The 22,329-nt window shown below is 42.6% G+C and overlaps 1 protein-coding gene across 2 annotated transcripts in view; it reads right to left on the bottom strand.

The window, feature by feature from the left end:
* Nucleotides 1-2,076: 2,076 nt before the first annotated feature.
* Nucleotides 2,077-22,329, bottom strand: part of SYN2 (synapsin II) — a 151,607-nt gene continuing 131,354 nt past the window's right edge. For both annotated transcript variants that reach the window (XM_077924832.1, XM_028718898.2), the window contains exons 11-13: nucleotides 11,267-11,327; nucleotides 6,639-6,879; nucleotides 2,077-3,009 (exon numbers count right to left, since the gene is read on the bottom strand). In XM_077924832.1, the coding sequence (XP_077780958.1) occupies nucleotides 2,874-3,009; nucleotides 6,639-6,879; nucleotides 11,267-11,327 (438 nt within the window). In that variant the 3' untranslated portion in view covers nucleotides 2,077-2,873. The remainder of the gene's footprint in view (nucleotides 3,010-6,638; nucleotides 6,880-11,266; nucleotides 11,328-22,329) is intronic.

The following is a 22,329-nucleotide window of genomic DNA, read 5'->3' as shown; positions in this document are numbered from 1 at the left end:
CCCTTCCAGCTTGCACACCTACCTGCCAAAATGTGACCAAATTAATCTATATGGCCACACCAATTGCTTGTGCACACACCTCACACAGCCTGCGGTACAGGCTAGCCAGAAAAGGCTGCCCCTGAAAGCTAGTTTGAGGGCAAGCACAAAAATGCTCTGCCCTACAGGGACTGGTACAAAGACCTGCACTACTACCGAGGAAGTTGTTGGACTCCAACTCCCATCAGCCCCAGCCAGCATGGCCAGTGGTTAGGGATGATGGGAGTTGCAGTCCAGCAACAACTGGAAGGCCACAGGTTCCCCATCCCTGGCCCAGAGGCTCAAAAACCTTTCGTTCATCAATTTCAGATGCAAGTTTCATTCTCTGTTGGGCCACGTACAAACTGAAATGGGCTTCTAAAAACAAATATTCAGCCAGGCCTTTTGAATTGGCCGCTGGAAGTTTCTGGTTTCTTGGACTTTGATGGCAAATCTTATATTTGGATTTCAGAATTCCCCCCTCCCTTTGGCCCTTGCAACTGCTTTGTGCTATCTTCTGAGAGCTAGATCGGAAAGTACAGCTGCAATGCAACTTGCAACACTGCACAGAGCAATGCTTTTCACAAGCTTCTTATGAAAACTCTAAATGCTATTTATGCTCCAGTTATGTAGCTGGTGTACTAAAGCTATCTCCTATTGGATTCATTAAACAGAGAGAAATTGAGGGACTAAGCACTGCATCTTATTATTTCTGGATGCCTCCTTTTTAAAAAAGCAATAACTTTTCACTAGAAATAACAGAACCCCAAGTTAGACAAACAAACAATAATGTCAGTGTGGCACTGGGGAACAGCTAGGGCTGGCTTAACCCTCGGGATAAAAGTATGCTACAGATTCCCTTTTCTAGTGTGAGAAGACTTCTGCGTAAATAGGCCTGTCCTGCTTCCTGTGGCAGACTTACCCTCAGCCTTGGGATAGGTCAACATGGTCCTTTTCTCAGAAGATTTTGCTTCATAGTATTGTCCTTGGATATGTACAGTACAGTGGTACCTCGGGTTACATACGCTTCAGGTTACAGACTCCGCTAACCCAGAAATAGCACCTCGGGTTAAGAACTTTGCTTCAGGATGAGAACAGAAATTGTGCTCCGGTGGCGCGGTGACAGCGGCAAGCCCCATTAGCTAAAGTGGTGCATCAGGTTAAGAACAGTTTCAGGTTAAGAACGGACCTCCGGAACAAATTAAGTACTTAACCCGAGGTACCACTGTACATCTATAGCATGAAACTAGATATGTTTGTAAATAAAAATAAAAATAAATGCAACTGTGGAAGTAATTTCTGCCACCTTTATAATGACAGAAATACAGCCTCTGCTCCACACATCACTTTTTCCATGCAACTATGTACTCAGGGAGAGTTTGCACGGAAGGAAAAACAATTTGGTAGCTGATACCCAAGGACTCTTCCTTTTATCATAGCTCCTCAGATCTGAGCCTACAGAGCCACATGCAGCCTACTAGCTTTCAGTCTACTGGGTACTTGACAACTGTTCTCTCCTCCCTTTAGCACACTCAGGCAGCAAACCCCCTCTAGGCCACTAGAGATGGTTGGTGGGCTGCATTTGGCTTGGTGTGGCGTACGTTTGAATAAGTCTGCTGTACCACAGAACAGGGCAGTAGCACCCATGCTCTCAAGAGCAAGCAAACTTAAAACATTTACTTCTTGCAAAGCATGGCTAGCATAAGAATCAGGCATGCTATAATTCAGTGGGATTAGCACGAAAGGAAAGTGGTAGAGGGTGTGTGAGTACAGTGCATCACGATATAGTGTGGTCCTATAATCTGGTGCTAAGTAGAACATATTCCATGGTTCATAGAGCAGGAAGTGCATGTGTACCATCAAGTATTCAGCAATGTAACCGTATAGTCCAGAAGCGTGTGGTTTCTGTCAAGTATTGCGAAACAGAGATAGATTTTTTTTTTTTTTTTTGGCTGATGAATAAGTACGGCTGACAATGAGAAAAATAATGCTTTGCCATCTAATTTGGGCTGTTTGTTAGAGAAATCAACACTACAGTGCAGACCAGTCCTGCAGAAGTGTGTTTACTGCCAGGCAAAGGGTTTTGCATTTATTGGAAGGTAACATGGAACTATGGAGAACATGAGCTCATGCATGGTCTTTTACAAATCAAAGGCTACCATTAACAGTTTGCAAAAAATTGTCTAACAGACATATGGGGATACAATATTATAGACACAAAGCTCTAGAACAATGGTTGATTCCAAGGTTTGCTCCTAGCAGCATATCAGAACGATACATTCATCTGACGGAAAGCTTGCTGGGGTAGAAAACTGCCTTAGTTACTCACAAGGTGAAGGAGATTAACAGGAAACAGCCCTGTGAAGCTGTACCCTAAAGATCTGGGGGCAAGAAAGCAGGTTTAAAGACTGTACCCTTGCAGAACAAAACACCTGAAACAAACAAACAAAACAAACAAACAAACAAACAAACAAACATGCAGTGAGTTGAATGCTGGAGAAAACTCACTATGTAATGGTGTGTTGCTCTAATGATTTCACACAGGGGAGTCCAATGTGATGACCTAGTGCATTTCACGGTAAGGCCACATTATCACAGTTGATGAGGACTTTAAGCATTCTGCTGTATCGCTTTTCCTCTCTGGCTTTTTAAAAAAGCCGGGTGTGTCCCCCCCCCCCCCAATACCTGAAGTCTATCTCATTATAGTCCCTTATTAAAAATAGTTTAGCATATTGCTTAATACAACACTTGGAACAGCAAAGGAGGGTCATTCACAAGGAAATTATGTTTGCAAAATTATGTTGGCGGTAAACTTTGAAATGTGTTACAGACGCACAAACCCAAACATTATATGGCTAATCAGAAAAGAGGCTGGCAAAGGATTTCCTCAAGTTTCGGATGGTTTCAGCTTTTGCTTCGTCCTCGTTCACAGATGACCGAAAGAAGGATGACTCAGTGAAGTTGAAGGCGTTGGTCAGAGACTGTGATTTGCTGCAAGATAAAAACAAAGCAAAATGCACATCATTGCATGTTGTCTGTTACAGCCATACCTCAGAATTCTGTTTACCATGTCATACAATGGAAGCAGGACATAGAGACCTCTGCCCACCATATCTCCTTCTCATTGTTAGCTTTGTCACTGATGATCATGTGTTTTGGGCAGAGATATGGATGCAGGCTCAGGCCTGACCATCATGACCAGCTGTTTGGCAATGTATATGAATTGTGCTGGGCTATTTCACACAGAACGCAACACATTGCAGGGGAAGGCGTCACAGAAATCCACACGAATCATTTTGTCCATCAGGGCACACAAAAAGATTCTGGACCAAAAATTATCTCCATACATTCTAGGAGACATGAGTGCTTGAGTCCCATTCAAGTGAATGGAATTGTTGCTTAATCCTAACCATGTTTATTTGGAAACCTGCTCTACTCATTTCAGTGGCATTTATTTCTCAGAGGGTTAGGAGTGCAGTCCTTAATTAATTTTAATTAATTTTAGTTTACATTAATTAATTTTAGTTTACATTAATTTTAATTAATGTAATTAATTAATTTTAGTTTACATTAATTTTAGTGGGATGTGTGGGACAATTCTAAGCATGTTTCCTCAGAAGTCAGACCCATTGTTGTCAATGGGATTTACTTCCTAGTAAATGTGTTTAGGATTACAGCCTTAAACATGCTTTACTTTTTATAGATTGCATCCAATGTAAGGATATCTCAGCTGGTAGAGCACACGACTCTTAAGCTCAGGGTCGTGGGTTTGAGCCCCACATTAGGCAAAAGATTCCTGGATTTCAGGGAGTTGGACTAGATGACCCTCATGGTCCCTTTCCAACTCTACAGTTTTATGATTCTATAATCCAGCTCAACAGAAAATGGCTGCTGAACGGCACCTCGGAACAAATATATTCAGTTTAGCTCTGTATTCCTAACGCGACTTTCCCTGGAACAATATTTCTTAATTTGATAGGATCTGACTGAATGCAGGTACTGTATGTAGAGTGTGGACAGTAGCAAAACTGTTGGGCTTTAGTTAGGCTATAAAATCTAAGGCTAGTAGAAGGGAAAGGTTGTGAGGGTGCTTGCGCTTCCTGTACTATGTCTCAGCACAAGGCAACAATTCATAGCCAGTCTGCTTTCAACCCCAAACTTTGTTGAAAACCAGAGCAAGCGGTGCTGCATGTGGTGTTCTGTCTCTCGCTTGCATTGTACTTGGGTTTAGTGTTCACGGAAAGGAGGCGGTGGAAAGGCAAAGCAAGGCTTCACTTGATTAGCAACTCAAAAATGAACGGCCTAATTAAATATTTGTTCATGGGCTAATAACCTGCACGCACATGTTAAGCAAGAGCATGTGGGTGAGAATGCAAGGCACATACATGCCAAATGCACAGAGTACAGTTAATCCCATTGGCAATTTGAGTTTGTGTATGTTTTCTTTTTCATTTTGAACATTAAAATATGAATGGGAATAAGCCTGTGACTCAGGCTGTGAGCCTGTCAAGGAAGGCTCAATGGCACACCACATGCATACAGTTTTCAAGTGTTCAGGAAAGACCCTAACACCTTTCCATCAAAGGAAATAAAGGATTAGGATGGGACATGCTGATCTCAGTTAGGAGGGCAACTTCCCAAGCTGTGGTTTATGTTGGCAATTCCAGGGGTGTTACTCTGGCATGGCAGGCAGATGGCACTAGCCCAGTTACTTAGGACTGGGATACAAGTGAAGACTTTCAAAATCTCTTTCTCTGGATAATGGATTTTTTTTTTAAAAAAAATCTCATTTGAGAATAAAGGTAAAATGAAACAGGGAAATAAAACATTTTACTATTTCCATTAGAAAGGTTCCAGGCAATATTTCATTCAAGTTTATTTTCCTTATGCTATTACAGCTGTTGATATAGCAAAGACTTTAGCTATGTGTATTCTAATGAGATAAGCTGGTCTCAGAAAATAATGAAAGGAGTGTTTTGGGGGGGAGGACACAATTCATGTGGATTCCACTGCCACCTTCACATCTGCCCCTGTTTTTCATTTCCATGATTCCACAGTAGGTGTTTACTGCAGAATAGCCACATTTTTTGTTCATATACTTTTTTATGGAACAGCTCTTCATGATGGGCTAATCATGTCTGTCATCCTTTATTTCCCCCGTGTTCCTTCCACTTTTGTTTCAGAAGGCAAAAATTCAGGGTGTTTTTTTTGAAAACAATATGCAGCTGATCATGCTATTATCTATACAGGAAGCCCCCCAACCTCCAGAGAGGCACATGATCCTTCCACGAATCCTCTTGAGTTAACATTTCTTAGTATCCAAGCTGTTGTACTTAATCTCATTAATGGGGAGATTAAGGTGGGAGATCCATGAGCACGATCTCTTCCATTTTTTAAGTTAATAACTGTAGTTGGGCTTTTTAGATTGTGTTTGCTTCATGTTTTAAGTTCCTGTCCTGCCAGCTGCTATTTGCCCTGTAGGGAAAATATACAGTAGTATAGAGTTCAATAATCATGAATTTAATATTTACAAGCACAACTGAAGGCATTTTAGAATTTGTATTGCATGTGCATTAAGGACACTGCATTGTATTGTTTTAATTATTTGCTATTTATTATATTTCATAATTTGCTTATTGTTAGTTGTTAATTCTTGTTGAAAGCTGGATAGCGTCAGGCAGGATATGCATTTTATAATAGATAAATATATATTGAGTTTGCAATCTGTCTGCACATTATTTGGCAAGACCGTATGTGCTGTTAATACTATTGTTTCCTTGCTGCTGCTGTACATAGTGTCGGCAAAGATTCTTTGCCATTATGTAAGATTCCAATATGGCCAGAGCTGTGGGATGTAACTGCAGATTACTTGGTTTTCTTTCTCCACCAACAGTTATATATCCAGGCATTTGGTACAAACAATAGCCCATTTCAGTAGGTTGGTGCCCATCAGTCAGGGTTCTGCCAAGGAAAAACCCCTACTTGAGTAGAAGAGTCTCTTTCAGACTGGCACTGAACACATTGGTTTAAATGTCCAAGGTACCAAATGTCTGACTAGGACCAATTTCCTCTTTTTCTGTGTTACTGGCCTTACACAGTATGTCTTTCTCTTTCTGCATTTGGATTGACTGGGTACAGCCCTACACATGCCTACATATAGCTTTGGAGCGTTTGGGAAAAAATTGGATGAAAAATGTATCATGGACTTTCGGAGCAGCCTTTTTAAACTGAAAATCTGTTGTTGTTTGAGTGGCTGAAAGGTTAAAAGTTTAAGTAGATAAGGCTTCCTTCTTTTCCTCAGCAGCTGACTTACAGACAGCACATTCAAAAATGAGTCAGTGCCTTTTTGGTTGGTGGGCAGAAACAGAGGATGACCCATTATCAAATTTGGCCTCGTGGCAGCAGAAATCTGCATGTATTGCAAATTATCAGAGAGCTTTTTCAACATCTGTTATTGCCTTTGTTGGAAATTTCCCTGCTTCAGGTCAACCTGGTGCAAAGATGTTACATGCTCACAACAACAACAACACCACAGGGGATCTGTACAGATTGTATTCAAACCTCACTGGCAAAGGAAAGCATATGAAACAAGTGTGGAGAAAATAAACGAAAAGCCTTACTTCAGTTGCGGATGTGCTGGAGGTTTCTGAGGTGGAGCTGTGGAGGGTTTCGTCTCTGTGTCCGCAGGTGGCCCAGCGCTTGAAGGACCTGGGGCCTGAGCACGTGGTTGAATTGCAGGGCCCGGTGGACGTGGAGGCAGGGAACTCGAGGGCTTTGCTGACTGCCCCGGAGGGAACGCACGCTGTGGTTGCAATGGCTCCTGGCTTTGTGATTGCATTCCTTGGGGTTGCACTGGGCCCCCTAGGTTCAGTACAAGAAAAACTTCATAATGCATCAGTAATTTTGCACTAGCTCTTATATCTAACACTTACAAATATAAACTTGGAACCAATAAAGTTCAGCGTGTCTAGGATAGGCGAGCTACATCTTTGCTGTTGATACCATTAGCCATAAATCCATGTAACTTGCAGAAGTGCCACACTGATACCAAGGTGCCCTAAAAAAAGTATTAATTTAGCAATGGTAACTTACAAGCTACATTCATTGCAACATTTCTCTATTTTGTTTCTGAACTTCCATGGTAAGAAATATTTCTTTACTGCTCCATTGCAATGGGAGCTATGCCTAGAAGGAAGCTGTATTTTATGGTTCTGCATATGGTAATGTAAACCAACAACACTATTTCTTGCTAAGGGGAGGGGGGGTTAGGATTTTTGTTGCCGTTCTTGCTTATTTAAATGCCATATAGAAGCACACAGACTTGCAGTGGCTACTCAGTGGGCCCTAAAGAGCCTTTCTGAAAAAGACAAAGCATGCGCCCTTACAGCAGTAGCCACTGTTTAATTATCAGAGAATATCAATCCGGTGTAGCTCCATGTTTATTAAGTATGCAGCTGAGACAGGAACTGCTTGAAAGTACATTGAGTATATCTCACCAGATGCAATCTGCTTCACCTTTGTAAGGCTACCAGTTAAGCTAGACTACCTGAAGGGGAACCAATTTAGTCACAGTGATCTTAAAGGGTCCAATGTTCTGAGGTACATTTAAATGGGTTTATAGCTTGACTTACTATGCCAACATATGAATGCTTATGATAAGTACTCCACTGTTATATCACAGCGTAGCATTGCACCAACTCTGGCATTATGAAATTCCTTGGCCTGGAACCAAAGGATCATGAAATTAGTTCCATGAGCCCAAGGGGAACTGAGACATTTCCCGTCAAAATCAGCCATGCCCCATGTTGGTAATATGGCGGGGGGGGGGGGGGATAAATTCCACTGGGCTAGGGAGGGATTGTGGTTCGGTGGCAGGGCATATGCGTTGCATGCCAAAGGTCCCACAGTCAGTTCCTGGCATCTCCAGGGAACAACACCTGATTGAAACACTAGACAGCCACTGTTGGTCAGTGTAGACAAACGCTGAGCTAGATGCACCTATGGCCTGACTTAGGATAAGTCCCACGGGCTATTCTAATCAGCTATTTGTTTCCAAGGGCTTTCCCATTCACGTGCAAGCACAGAAATGACCTCTTCAGCAAAGCGATGGGGAAACTCTCTTAAGGAAGAATTCCATGTGTGCCTCAGTGCACTGCAAACAGGGCAGACTTATAAGCTCAAGGAGTAAGACACTTCCACTCAAATGAAACTACGCCTGTTCATAAGTAGATGAGGAGTTGAGATCATACTTGCTGGCTCCGCCCCTCGCCCTGCCGATTTCAACAGAGAGCTTGTGAGCTGACTTTCTATGTAAATAAGCTGTATATGCAGATTGGCTATTCGATGCATGTAGGTCTGTTAAAAAGCCATACTGGGTATGCGCAGGACGCAGTTGGAGCAAGCAGGTATGATTCCAACCCCACCACTCACACATTTCCTGAACATGCCATGCAGCATGTATAGGGCTTATGTCTTTTTCGGAAGTAAGTTCAAGATCAACAGGTTCTATTTTCAGGAGACTGGTGGAATTTTGAATCTGGGCTTTAATGAGGCTTTACTGAGGCGGATCAGTTCTGTACCCTAAAACAAACATTCTCATTTAGCTTTTCTTTGCTGAGCAGAAAATACTTCCCCCCCCCCTCTCCATTTAGATATTGAGGCTTATATGCCAGAAACTATACACTGAAGACAGATGTAACTTTTTTTTATTGCACATTAAGCTGTACAAGATATTTCACAAAATATATACTGCAATCACACTTCAGCATTTGCTCACTTTCTTGCAGCTGGTTTGGTACAAAAAGGCAGCAACAATAATAAAAAAGCTTTTACAAAAAGAAAAGGAAAGGGAAAAATAAAATAAACCAAACACACACCAACCCCCTGGACATTAATCCTAGACTGCAAAATATCAGTTCCCTATACCCCACAATATTGCACCTAAGCATGCTAGCATGCAGAGACATTTTGGCTTGCTTAATATCTGTGGCAGGAAGTAACCAGTGTGTGCCCTCCGAAGACCTTTTGCAATAAACGCACTGAAGTCCTGCTGGGATGCAGCTCTTTTTCTCTGAGGTCTGCAGGCACACGTGTGCACACACACACGCACACACACGCGCACACACAGAGCTCGTAAACAATGCACAAAAGCATTTGTAAATACTCAGACTACTACATGCAAAAGAACACTCATGGCTTGATATTAAATGGCATTCAGTCAGTAGGTTCATTTCTTCACCTCAGGGCAGGAGGCTGTTTTGTTCACTTGGGTTGAGATTTGGAGGTGAGGAGGGGCGTGTGTGAACCTGAGGCTGAAGGGGATGCACTCATTCTACACAATCGAAATCATCCGTGTAGTTATCAAGAGATCACTAACCAGAAACAATGACCACAAAAGCGGAATGATACTATAATAGACTAAAAACGGGCAGGACGCAGTGGCATGCCCAACAAACACTGAAATTCCCATCAAAAGCAGCGTGAAATTTGCAGCTCACTAGCCTGAATTTAAAAACAAAACAGAACAAATAAAACCACTTGGTAACTGAGCTATAATTTTGTTGGCAGTGTTTGCAAGGAAAATAAATTCAGACCTTGGCATTGTTTCACAAGAAAACAGGCTTGTTTGTATTAACCTAGGGACTGCTATTTACCTTAGTATGGGATTCTAATTGACAAAACACAATCCTTTGCCTTGCTCACAGCTAGTATAATAGTGCACCTTTTAACGTTTACAGGCTAGATTTTCCGTAACAGTTTAACTGCCCTGCCTAGATATTGCTTTTAAGATTATGCACATAGCCATTGGTTATGTGACAGTCATAAGCAATTATGGCTATAAGAAAGTTTGGAAAAGTAAAACCCGTCGGGTCACTTTGATTTATTATTTACACACACTTGAGTCATAAATGTGAACTTCTAAGCCTAAACCTTTTTACTTGTTCTGAGCCATATGTTAAATATACTTTCATATATGCTGTTGCTTACTCTCAGAATGATAGATCAGATGACAGCTGCATCTTAATTACTTGGCTATAGCCTCAGCTAATATAGAACAGAACAACCACACATTGAGTCCATGTACCACACACTTTTTAAATCCTAAAAAAACAACCATGTGGCTAGCCCAATATTTGGAAAAGGTGATGATTAATCTAGCAAGGCTTTTAATGGCCTTGTTGACTTCCTCTAACAAACAGCTTAGCTTACCTGAATTTTGTAGATAAGGAATATCTAGTAAACACACTTGATTTAGTTTTGTACAAGACCAGATGGCTACTTCATAACCACTAGAGAACCTTTGTCACTGAACTTAAATACATTCAGTACCCTCACATTTGCATCAATATTGCACATAAGTGGCCCGTTTTTATAGCACTGAGGCTAATAATTTAATGCAGATTTTAAAATAAAAAAATCTGCATTGAAAATAAAGGATATTTATGTATTCCTGGAAATAATTCTCTCATATTTCATAGGAAATAAATGAAATAAAGCACTTGTCTTTCTTGTTACCTACAAGCAGTACTTTTTTGCGACAGTACAAACCAGTACAGAATTCTGTCACTTCTTTTTTGCTGCCCTTGGCAGCCATTTTGTGCTGGTACCCCCTGCACTTTTATCAAGAGAAGAATTCCAGGAGTTCATTTTCTTTTACCACAAAAAGCACTGCCTATAAGTATGAACTCAAAAGTTAATGATGCCTCATTCAACATACTATTAAATGAGACTTGAAAAATATTATAATCACCTTTCTACATCAATCATGCACATTTTTTTTTAAAAAACCCAAACAAATATAATGCACGTACTCACAGAGTTAAGCAAAAGTATATAAATTTCAACCTGGGCTGGTTAGTCTTTTTTACCCCACAATATAGAATACTTGAAAGAAAGAAAAACCTGTCTAGCCATCCATAATAAACAGTCTCACTGACTTGGTAGAGGCACAATTCTTGTACACTGTTGACAACAGCCCTGAATCACAAGTTATACAGAGAAACGTAAGTAAGCATTACAACACAAACATGAACAGATAAACAACCAGACAGTATAGTTGACACTGCATAGAAAAAACACAGTCCAGGTCAGCACTTAAACAATGCAAAAACTGCACAAAAACTGGTATTGTTTGATTCCTCTTTTTTTTGGCTTTAACCCTTGCTTTTGGTCTTAGTAATTTAAGTAGCCTGGACTTGTTTTGGTCCTACTGCAACGCCATTACAATCGAGAATGTACTGTAAACAACCTTGAGGAGGTGGTCGCTGGGGTGGGACTTTGTTTGCTTCTGGCTCCTTAAGTGATCCACTCTGCAAGACAAAAGGAAAAAAAGGGGCGGGGAGGAAAGCAAAACAGAAGAGAGGTCAAATGAGCAGGGCTACAATAAGGAATCACACCTAGGAGAAAGTTTTTGTCATTCGAGGAAGCCTCTTCCTGCATGTTAAGAATCTCTTATCAAGTAAAAGTCATCTCTTAGGGCACTTGCCAGTATGCTCTGGAGAAGTATTGCATCTCAATCTCCCAAGAACCCCCTAAATAGTGTGGAGAATTAAATTAACTTGCAAAATTTAAAACAACAATAAATTTAGATTATACACACCTTGAAAGGAATGCTGCCTAATTACTTCTTTGTTGTATTTTTAAGAACATTTCATGGTGTGTCTTTTATGATAGACATTACATTCAGAATGACTAGCCAGGCCAAAAAGCATTTAACTCTGAAGCCTTGGTTCATGTTCATGAACACCTTGAGATTTGTGAAATTATTGTTTTAGCTGCCATCAAGCTGAACACGGCCCCCCTACAATGTATGATAGCCTACTAATGGCTCAAAAATCTCCCCAATTTTTGTGGCTGGCCTACCTGCTAAACTAAATTTGTTTTGGTGGAACACAAGTTGTGCAACCCTGAGTAATTCCCAAATGAACTTTGTCACAGGACCAAACTAGACAACAATGCTAAATGCAGAATCAAAACCATCAGGTCTTGCCCTTCAGAGCAGGAGAAAACAAGATTGCTCCTTCTTCCATGTGACAGCCCTTTAGATATTTGAAGATAGCTATCATATCTCCTCCCAGTTTCCTCTTTTCCAGGATAAACAGACCCAGCTCCTTCAACCGTTCCTCCTAGGGTTTCCAGATTCTTGATCATCTTGGTTGCCCTCCTCTGAACGTGTTCCAGTTTGTCAATATCTTTCTTAAACTGTGGCGCCCAGAACTGGACACAGATTCCAGGTATGGTACTATTACTTCCCTTGATTGGCACACTATACTTCTGTTGAAGCAGCCTAGATGAATGATTTTTTGCTGCTGCACACAGGGACTTAAACCTATTCTGGTTCAGGGTTTGTCACAATCTCCTCTGCCAGATGATGTCCACTTATGTGGGTAGACTTCCTGAACACAATATTTCCATGGAGTTGAAGAAAATGATATTGCGGCATTTGAAGTTGCCAGAAAGGGAAAATGAAGGGGCTGTTTAAATTCCTCAAACGTTCCCAACTGTAATTAATATCTCAAGTTTAAAATATTTACCAAACCAACAGATTTACAATTGAAGTTTAATATAGTCCACCTAAAAGGAAATGCCTTTGCCTTAAATTAGGCTTCCCAGCATGCGAGCTCATACTTCCTGGTCACTGGATTTCCTCAAATACATGCTTTGTTTAAGCATTTTGAAACCTTAATAGCTCTTGCACACTTTCCTACGGATGCACTTGCTGCCCGCTAATTAGTAGCTCCAGTTCCCTACTTGTATCAGGCATAGAGCCCTTATTTATCAAATAGCCATCAGAAGTTGCAGACACCTTTGGTCAATCACACAGACACAACACACTTGCTGATGAAGGCCAAACCAAAAGAAACACATGTGCTTTGCAGCCAGTCAGATAGGTTGCATCAGCAGTGGCCAAAAGGCTTCCAAGTTAATGGTTCTGCAGCCAAGTGCCTGCCATGCCTGAGGGATAGTGGGAACCAGGGGCGCAGACTTGTAAAAAATATTGGGGGGGCCCAGTGGCGTAGCGTGGGTTGTCAGCACCCGGGGCAAGGCAAGTAATTTGCACCCCCTAACCCGTCGATTTTAGCACTTGAGTGCGAGCGCCCCCCCCCCAGATGTTGCGCCTGGTGCGGCTGGCCCCCCTGCACCCCCCACGCTACGCCACTGGGAACAGCTAAGGGAGCTGGGCATGTTTAGCCTGGAGAAGAGGAGGTTAAGGGGTGACATGGTAGCCATGTTCAAATATATAAAAGGATGTCATATAGAGGAAGGAGAAAGGTTGTTTTCTGCTGCTCCAGAGAAGCGGACACGGAGCAATGGATCCAAACTACAAGAAAGAAGATTCCACCTAAATATTAGGAAGAACTTCCTGACAGTAAGAGCTGTTCGACAGTGGAATTTGCTGCCAAGGAGTGTGGTGGAGTCTCCGTCTTTGGAGGTCTTTAAGCAGAGGCTTGACAACCATATGTCAGGAGTGCTCTGATGGTGTTTCCTGCTTGGCAGGGGGTTGGACTCGATGGCCCTTGTGGTCTATTCCAACTCTATGATTCTATGAGGCTGTGTCAGATAGGGTGGAAATTTCATCCTTTCTGTCCCTCACATGGGAAACCGAAAAACACCCTCTCAGAATTAACTAGGGACCAGGATTACCAAAGCCCCATTCTCCCTGCAACCGCTTGGGTATCTGGTGGGCACCCAGTGAAATTATTTCCAACCACAAAGTCCAATACAAAGTATTTTTGTGGTAGGGAAGGAGTTTCAGCTTTGCCTTGTGGGCTGTTCCTCCAAGCTGTCTTTGCGGCGCGTAACAGCCTGGAAGAGAATCAGCGAGAGGATCTTTAGAATTCAGTGCAAATTGAATTTCACCGGAATAGCTCGGAGGTGCTGGCAGCCTGCTTCCCTCCCCCCCACCCCGCTTTTTCGTTTTCTAAACAAGTGATCGGACTCTTCCCCTCCCCTCAGCCCCATGAAACAAGTCCCCAGCGCGAAAAGAAATAATAATTAAAAAAAAAAGAAGATAACAAGGACGGGTTGTTTTCCAGAGCGAGGTGGAAGCCGCCCATCGCAAGGGCAGAATCTCTGCGGTGCGTAATTACGCGCGGCTTGGAGAGCTCTTTCCCCCCCATTACCCGGGCCCTAGCGGTGCCCGCGGCAAGGTGAGGTTCTCCCTCTCCGGCAGGCGCCTCTGCGCGCCTTCACCTCATTCTCCAGCCCCGCCACATCTGGGAACATCATTAAGGAGTCGCCTCTGCAGCTCAGGAAGTTTTCACACTTCACGTTTCATTAAACGCAGGTCTTCTCGGATTCCTTGGGAAAGGGAGAAGCGGGAGAGAAAGGGGAGAGGCACTGGGCGCGGGTCGGGGGAGAGCGCCTGATTTGCAGCTGTTGGGCTTTCAAAGCCAAATAAAACGGCCAGTCTGCGGAGCGCAGCCGCAGCGGCGGTGGGGGGCGCGCGCGCGCTAGGGCGCAAGGCTGGCGGTGGCGGCGGGGAGCCCGGCGGAGGAAGGAACTTGTCCCTTCCCTCTGGACTCGCGCCCCCCGCAGATGTTGCGCCCGGTGCGGCCGGCACCCCTGGCACCCCCCACGGTACGCCACTGGGGGGGCCCATACCGGGGTCCTGCCCCGGGAAGTTTTCTAAGTTCCCCGCCGGGCGGGGCCGCTGCATAAGGGTGAGTGGCGAGGGTGGGACGGGGCCGCGCACTCCTTTCCTTGGCTGCCCTCGTCGCGCGCCTTGGCTCCCGCGGCCGGCGAGGGGAGCCCGGGCCGCGCGTGGCTGCTGCTGCTGCCGCCGCCTCTCCTGGGGGCGCCGCCTCCCCGGGCGGGAACGCTGCGGGTGCGCGAGGGAGGAGGCTCCCGGGGGCTGGGAGAGCCGGGCTGCCGTGGCCGAGAGGGCTGCTCTGCCGGGCGCCGCTGAATATAACTAATAATTTTGTTAAATTATTGGGGGGCTGAGCCCCCCCAATAAAATTTTTGAGGGGGCTCGGGCCCCCTCAGGCCCCATGGAGTCGGCGCCTATGGTGGGAACCCATTGGTTCTGATTCATGATGATCAATTAGACGGATGTCATAGTCATGGAAATTCATGCAAAAATGGTCATGGACTCAAAAAAATTCTCATGCTGAAAATAGCATGCTTCTTTTACAAATGAAAGTCTTCTTCTTTGGTGATCACTAGTAGCTGAGTAAGATTGTCTTCCATAAACACAGTTTTAACAATGAGTCCGTAAGTGACTGTGGAGGCCAATTATGGATCCACACGTCCTTCCACAGTGGGGACATTGGTTCCCGGGCAGGAGTGGATCACGGTGTGGATTTGCCAAGCATGCCTTCCTCTTAGCACGTTTCTCCCTTGTGTCCTGAGTTTGGGTGTCTTCAAAGCCCATGACACCTTTGGTAAAGACTGTTCTCCAATTGGAGCGCTCACAGGCCAGTGTTTCCCAGTTGTTGGTGTTTATACTACATTTTTAAAGATTTGCCTTGAGACAGTCTTTAAACCTCTTTTGTTGACCACCAGCATTACACTTTCCATTTTTAAGTTTGGAATAGAGTAGTTGCTTTGGAAGATGATAATGAGACATCTGCACAACATGACCAGTCCAACGAAGTTGATTGCTTCAACACTGGTGATCTTTGCTTCTTCCAATACACTGGTATTAGTTTGCCTGTCTTCCCAAGTGATGTGTAAAAATTTTCGGAGACAACATTGATGGAATCTTTCAGGAGCTGGAGATGGTGTTTATAAGTGGTCCATGTTTCACAAGCATATAGTAAAGTTGGTAGTACAATAGCTTTGTAAACAAGCATTTTAGTTTCCCTGCAAATGTCCTGGTCCTCAAACACTCTGCACTCTGCACTTGGGAGAAAGCCGCACTCACAGAGTTCAGGCGATGCTCGATTTCGGCATCAATGTTGGCCCTTGTGGAAAGATAACTGCCCAGGTAGGAGAAGCGATCGACATTTTCCAACGTTACTCCATTGAGTTGGATTTGTGGCACTGCTGAGGGTTTATTTTGTACTTGTTGGTGCAGCACGTTGGTTTTTTGGATGCTGAGCGACAGGCCAAGCTTTTCGTAAGCTTCTGCAAAGATATTTAGGATGGTTTGGAGGTCATCCTCTGAGTGTGTGCACACTACATTGTCATCAGCATACTGAAGCTCTATGACGGAAGTTACAGTAACCTTACTGTTTGCTTTCAGCCTGCTCAGATTGAAGAGCTTTCCATCTGTTCAATATATGATTTCTACTCCAGTGGGGAGTTTCCCTTTGACAAAGTGTAGGAACATGGCAATGAAAATAATGAATAGAGTTGGAAAATAACACAACCATGTTTAACACCTTATCCCACTGTGAATAGTTCACTTTGAGAGCCATTGTTAGCTGCGATTGTTGTTGTCATATTATCATGAAGGAGCTGAATGATGTTCACAAATTTGTCTGGACAGCCTTTTTTCAGAAGGACAGTCCACAGGGCATTACAATTTACAGTGTTGAAAGCCTTAGCCGGGTCAATAAATGCCATATACAGGGGTTGGTTTTGTTCTCTGCATTTTTCTTGAAGCTGTCGAGGAGTGAAAATCATGTCCACTGTCCCCCTAGAGGGCCAAAAACCATTTTGGGATTCAGGAAGGGTCACCTTGGATATTGTTAAGAGACGGTTTGCTAACATCCTTGCAAGAATTTTGCCAGCCACAGCTAATAGAGAGATGCCTCGATAGTTTCTGCAATCAGTTCTACCATCTTTTTAAAAGAGATTGATAATTTTGGCAGCCCTAAAATCTGCTGGGGATCTCTTCTCTCTCCCAGATTTTTTCGATGAGCTTGTGAAGTTGTTGTGTAAGTTATATTCCATGCACTTTGAAGACTTGGGCAGGTATCCCATCAGGTCCTCTGGCTTTGTTGTTTTTCAGTTGGTTAATAGCTGTACACAACTCTCCCAGATTTGGAGATACTGCAAGCTAATCTCTAACTTGTTTTTGTGGAATTTGTGAGAGGGCCTCAGCAGCTACGGGGGAGTTAAGGAGATGTTGGTAATGTTCTTTCCTGCGCAGTGCATTAGCTTCTTTATCTTTTAGAAGTATGGTACTATGACGAGTACCACACCGACTAATATGCTCCACGATGGCTATCAAGATTATACCTCGACACAGGCTTCAAGGAAGGAAACCAAGGTGCAAAATGAACACTCAAGCCCTTCAAGATCCCATTAAGCGGGATTGCTTTCAAATGACTCTTAAGGACCATCTGCGTTCAGAATTCCCTGATAACATTGAGGAACACTGGACCAAGCTAAAAACATCCATTATTGCAGCCTGTGAACAAACTATTGGATACCAAACCAAGAAACACCAGGACTGGTTTGATGAGAATGACAGTGAGATTGAATGCATGATTGACAAGAAAAGGAAGGCTTTTCAGATCTGGCAAAGAGACAGAAACTGTGCCACTAAGAAAAAAACCTATGCCAGCGCTAAGGCTGAGGTTCAAAGAGGAACCAGAGAACTAAAAAACACCTGGTGGATAAAAAACCCTCAAGAGATCCAGCACTTAGCCGAGATCCAACAGGAGTCCTGTAGGCCCTAAAAGGGAACATGCGTAACAGGGGCAATGCAGGTTCTACATTATGCCTTCTGAAATGTATGCTTGTTCAGCACATTATGAAGAAGAGATAAGACAACATATATTCTAAATGCAGTGTTTGCATGCCCAGACTAACATGAGCAAGATAATCCTTAAAAAAAATTGGCTCACTGATCTGACCTGAGTGAAGTTGTTCATCATTACATTTAAATGCCATCAGCTTCTTAATTATGCATTCTGTACCTACGCTTGACATTTGCAGAAAGTCTGCCCAACCTAGCCCTTGAATATCAATAGCTGCAATACTTTGTGTGAAGCCAAGCACTTTCAGCATAATTACAGCAACTGAAACTGCCCATATTCTCTGCTGTGAGGTTTGCCTAATAGCCCGTGCTGTTAAGAGTGCTAAGGCACTGTTCAAAGGATTTAGTTTAAGGTACCTATGCTGGTTCCAAAGGAGGAAGAGTCCACAGAATAAGCAGAATCCCATTCTGCATGGGAGTCACAGAGGCCAGTGCAAGAAGCTGCCTGAACCATAAATACTAGAAAGAAGAAACAACAAGGTTTGCTCGGGAAAGAAGGCAATGCCAACAATCTTCAGCCTTCTAGCTGAACCTAGGATTGTGCTTCAGTTAACATGGCATCCACTCTTACGTTCCTGAGGCTTAAGGATCATGAGGCTTAAACAGCAAATGGGACTATTTCATGCCTTCTCTTCCATTCTTAGCCTTCAACATTCCAAGGAAATTGCCAAACAGCCTGTCTAATTGATATCTCTCAATACCATTAAGATGCATTGCTTCTTTTCTGAACAACTGACTGTTCATCTGTATTCAGGTAGGTAGCCGTGGTCTGACGTAGTTGAAATATATTAAAAAATTGTCCAGTAGCACCTTAGAGAACAACTAAGTTTGTTCTTGGTATAAGCTTTCGTGTGAAGTGTGCATGCAATTTTTTGGACAATTTTTTAATTATTTGTTCATCTGTATGTTTTTTATCTATTTATTAAATTTCTATACCATCCTTCATCCGAGGATCACCAAAATACACACCATAGTAACAAACAGAAATAACAACTCCACCACATTTTAAAAGGCCAGAGGTTGTTTAATTAGGGAAAGAGGAATGTTTTCGTCTGGCACTTAGATAATATGTAATGAAGGCGCCAAGCAGGCCTCCCTGGGGAGAGCAGTCCACAAGCGGGGAGCCACCACAGAAAAGATCCGTTGTCATTTTGCTGCCCTCTTGAAGACGAGGCACATGAAGAATGATTGCAGGGTCAGGGTCCATTCATATGGGGAAAGGCAGTCCTTGAGGTATTGCGGTCCTGAGCTGTTTAAGGCTTTATAGGTCAAAACTAGCATTTTGAATTGCACCCAGAAACTAACTGTCAGCCTGTGCAGCTGGGCCAGAATTGGCATTAAATGCTCAAACCGTCTTGCTCCAGTGAGCACCCGGCCACCTGAATACTAGTATCATGTGTACAGTGGCACCTTGGTTCTCAAACGTAATCCATTCCGGGAGTCCGTTCGACTCCCGAAACCATTCAAATCCAAGGCGCGGCTTCCGATTGGCTGCAGGAGCTTCCTGCACTCAAGATGTTCAGCTTCAGAAAAACGTTCGCAAACCGTTTGGGAACCAAGGTACCACTGCATATGATACCAGTATTATGTGTAATGGGAAATAATTGGTTATTATTAGCATCTTTCGGTCTTATATCTTTCTGCTCAGCAGTTCTCTCCGAAGCAGAAGTGCCCCGTTAGAATTTTCCTGTGCCTTTCCTTGGGATGTTTTTGGTATTGGCAACATAGAGGTTATACTACAGAGATCATGTCTTTAAAAGGGTCTCATGGTCTGCATGCATGTTGCAGAGGATAAATGTTCATTTACAATATTATTGTTATATGGTTTCTTTTAAACAGTAAAGAAACAGATCTCCTAGTTCTTGAGAAGTGCTTTTCATTATTCATAAAGTTCAGCTGCAAACAAGCAAAATGAAAAAACAGCGCCCCAAGAACTAAGCTATATATCTTGCTGTCATGTAACAACAGCTCCATCTGCTGGTGTACTGAGTTAGCAGGTGTGCTTGCAATAACCATGTCTGTAAATCTCCTGTATCCTACTGTCAGCACCTGCAGTGTGTGTGTGTGTGTGTGCTGGATTCCCTCAATCTAGTTGTTTTGAGACTGTCATCATTCACTCTCCACAGGCAGGTGGCCCTAGGCTAAAACAACTCAGTACCTCCTACAATGGAAATAGAAGACATCACCCTTGCACATCTTTTCCCAACACTATGCAAAGGGCATCTGGCATGTATAAAATGGCACTTTACAATCCTATTCTGATGCGGAAGTATGGAGAAGCCAGGAAAAATAAAACCCAGATTGGAAGTAATTGGCAATCTCTGGAACACACTATTTCTTCTAATGTGGTTAGCCCTGTCTTTTATTGCAAACCTTTTGCAATATTTTCAATGTAGCTGTCACTAACCCTTTCCTCACTATGAAAATGGGAAGGGAACTTTTGGGTCAGCCGCTGTGACTCCTTAGGGATGCCATGGAAGAGCAATGATCCTTGGACTACAAAACTCTCAGATGCAGGTGTTTGGTCAGCGGGAAATCTCACTTCTAGGCTTGAAGCAGCACAAGAAAACCAGAGAGGTTTCCTGCTTGTATGGAGGCATTATTATTTCTTGTTCTAGTTCCAGCATCCTAATGACAGGCTCTGAGACCTTGGCAGAGGAGCTCAGACAAACGACAAATACAAGAGCAAAATTGTTCTGTAGAAAATTAGGACATGATCTGTTTTCTAACAAATTCTAAGCACAGTTAATAAAACCCAGTGCATAGGTTGGCTTATGCAAATGTTTAAGGTCAGGATCCCAGACTGACACAAACAGCTCAGTTTGAATAATAAATTATTACTATTATTATTATTATTAATCAGTCATTGTTTATGATTTTATTGATTCAGCTTAGATCAGTTTAACAACACCATAGACACTAGATAATGGCCCATACACACTCCATGAAAGCTAGCAGAATAAGCAGAAACAAAAAAATTTTTCTGGCTTATTCAATCTGGAAATGTATTCTATAGCCCTCAATAAACTAGTTCAATTTGTTAAAACTTGCCCTTAAAAACAGAATGTAAGGACTCTTGTTCAAAACAGGATTTCCACGAGATGGCGCTAAAATCTGAAGGTTCTTAGAACAAAGGGTGTTTTCAGAAATGAGACTCAGAATAGTTTTTAGCCTGGAGGCTTCTCCTACCAGTACAAGAGGACAGGTTTTCTTCTCAGAATGGTGATGGGGCTGATACGCCACCTGCCTGAACCGCAGATGATGACTAGGATTTCAGGAAGCTACAGGATTGTAGGCAACAGAGATTGCGGCTAAACTGTGTTCTTGTTAGTGCTGAGAGCTGACTGATGCAATGAAAGAGCTACATAGATACACAGGTTAAAAATATAAGAGATGCTTTTGAATGAGAACTGGAGCCCCTGTGGGCTTTGGCTTTCAGATTGTGTAACTTGAAATCCTACAAAACAGAATTCATGCTTAAAGTACTAAAGAGTATGATTGTAGAATCACAGAAATGCAGAGTTGGAAGGGACCCTGGTGAACATCTAGTCCAACCCCCAGCAATGCAGGGAATCCTGCCTGCAACCATTCCTGGGTGGGCTTGAACCAGCAACCTTCTGGTTAACAGCCAGATGCAGTGACCCAGTGTGCCAGTAGTGACAGACTGATGTACTATAGTATGTTTAAGGGCTACTGTATCCTCAGTTGCATCATAAAGTACTAAAGTACTAAAAGAATGCACCAAAATCTATTAGCTTATATTATGCTCTTAAGAAACGAATAGTTAACCCTCACAATCACTTAAAAGTATCTATATAATTTTAGAGCCCTTAGAGAAATTCAGAATCTGCTGTTGACCTCCATTCACTTTCGTGTACTGAAAATCTGAAAATGAAATTCTGTAGATGAATATCAGCATTGCACAACAGGGCAGGAATTTGCCTCCTTAAGAATTAAAAATAGTTTTAATTCCCACCCATCCTCATTTTCTACCTGCAGAGGAATTATAAATGTGCTGATCTTTTTGTCTGCTGATCTTTTCTGGAAAATGATCTCATCTTCAACAACAGCAACAAGTAACTATTTACACAGGATAGCATAGTTTGATCTAAATGTGAAAAATGTTTTTATAGAAGAAAGCAATTTCTCTATTTTGGTTTATGTGGCTATTCTTTTAAAACCGCTTTACAATGAAGTTTAGTCACTGTATGTGGTTAGATGAGACTGAAATAATTTTGTGTTGCCTTTCAAGTGGTACAGTACAAAATAGAAGAATTACCACTTGGTTCTGTGGAATTGCATTATTTTTTACTCGGAGAACATGACAAAATTTAAAACAAAAATTAGTCACTATCCTCCAAGAACAAGCTGATTTGAGGTGTACCACAAACTTAGTTTTTCAATTGTTTAACTGATGTGGGCCCCTTTTGAGAATATAAATAGTTTTTTTGCTTGCTTGTTTATCTTTGAAACTTGCATCATATCTCTTCAGTCCAATTACTACCATTTAGCAGCTACCATAAGCACCATTTATTTTTCCATTGCTTCTTTGAAGCTTATTTTTCAGAAAAGTGGCACACACACTTATATTCATAGAACTATGGTCTACTGTCAGTGGCGTAGCGTGGGTTGTCAGCACCCGGGGCAAGTAATTTGCG

Source organism: Podarcis muralis, chromosome 2 (genome assembly GCF_964188315.1).
Source record: "Podarcis muralis chromosome 2, rPodMur119.hap1.1, whole genome shotgun sequence".
NCBI classification, from domain to species: Eukaryota; Metazoa; Chordata; class Lepidosauria; order Squamata; family Lacertidae; genus Podarcis; species Podarcis muralis.
This window is presented reverse-complemented; position numbering and strand designations above follow the sequence as displayed.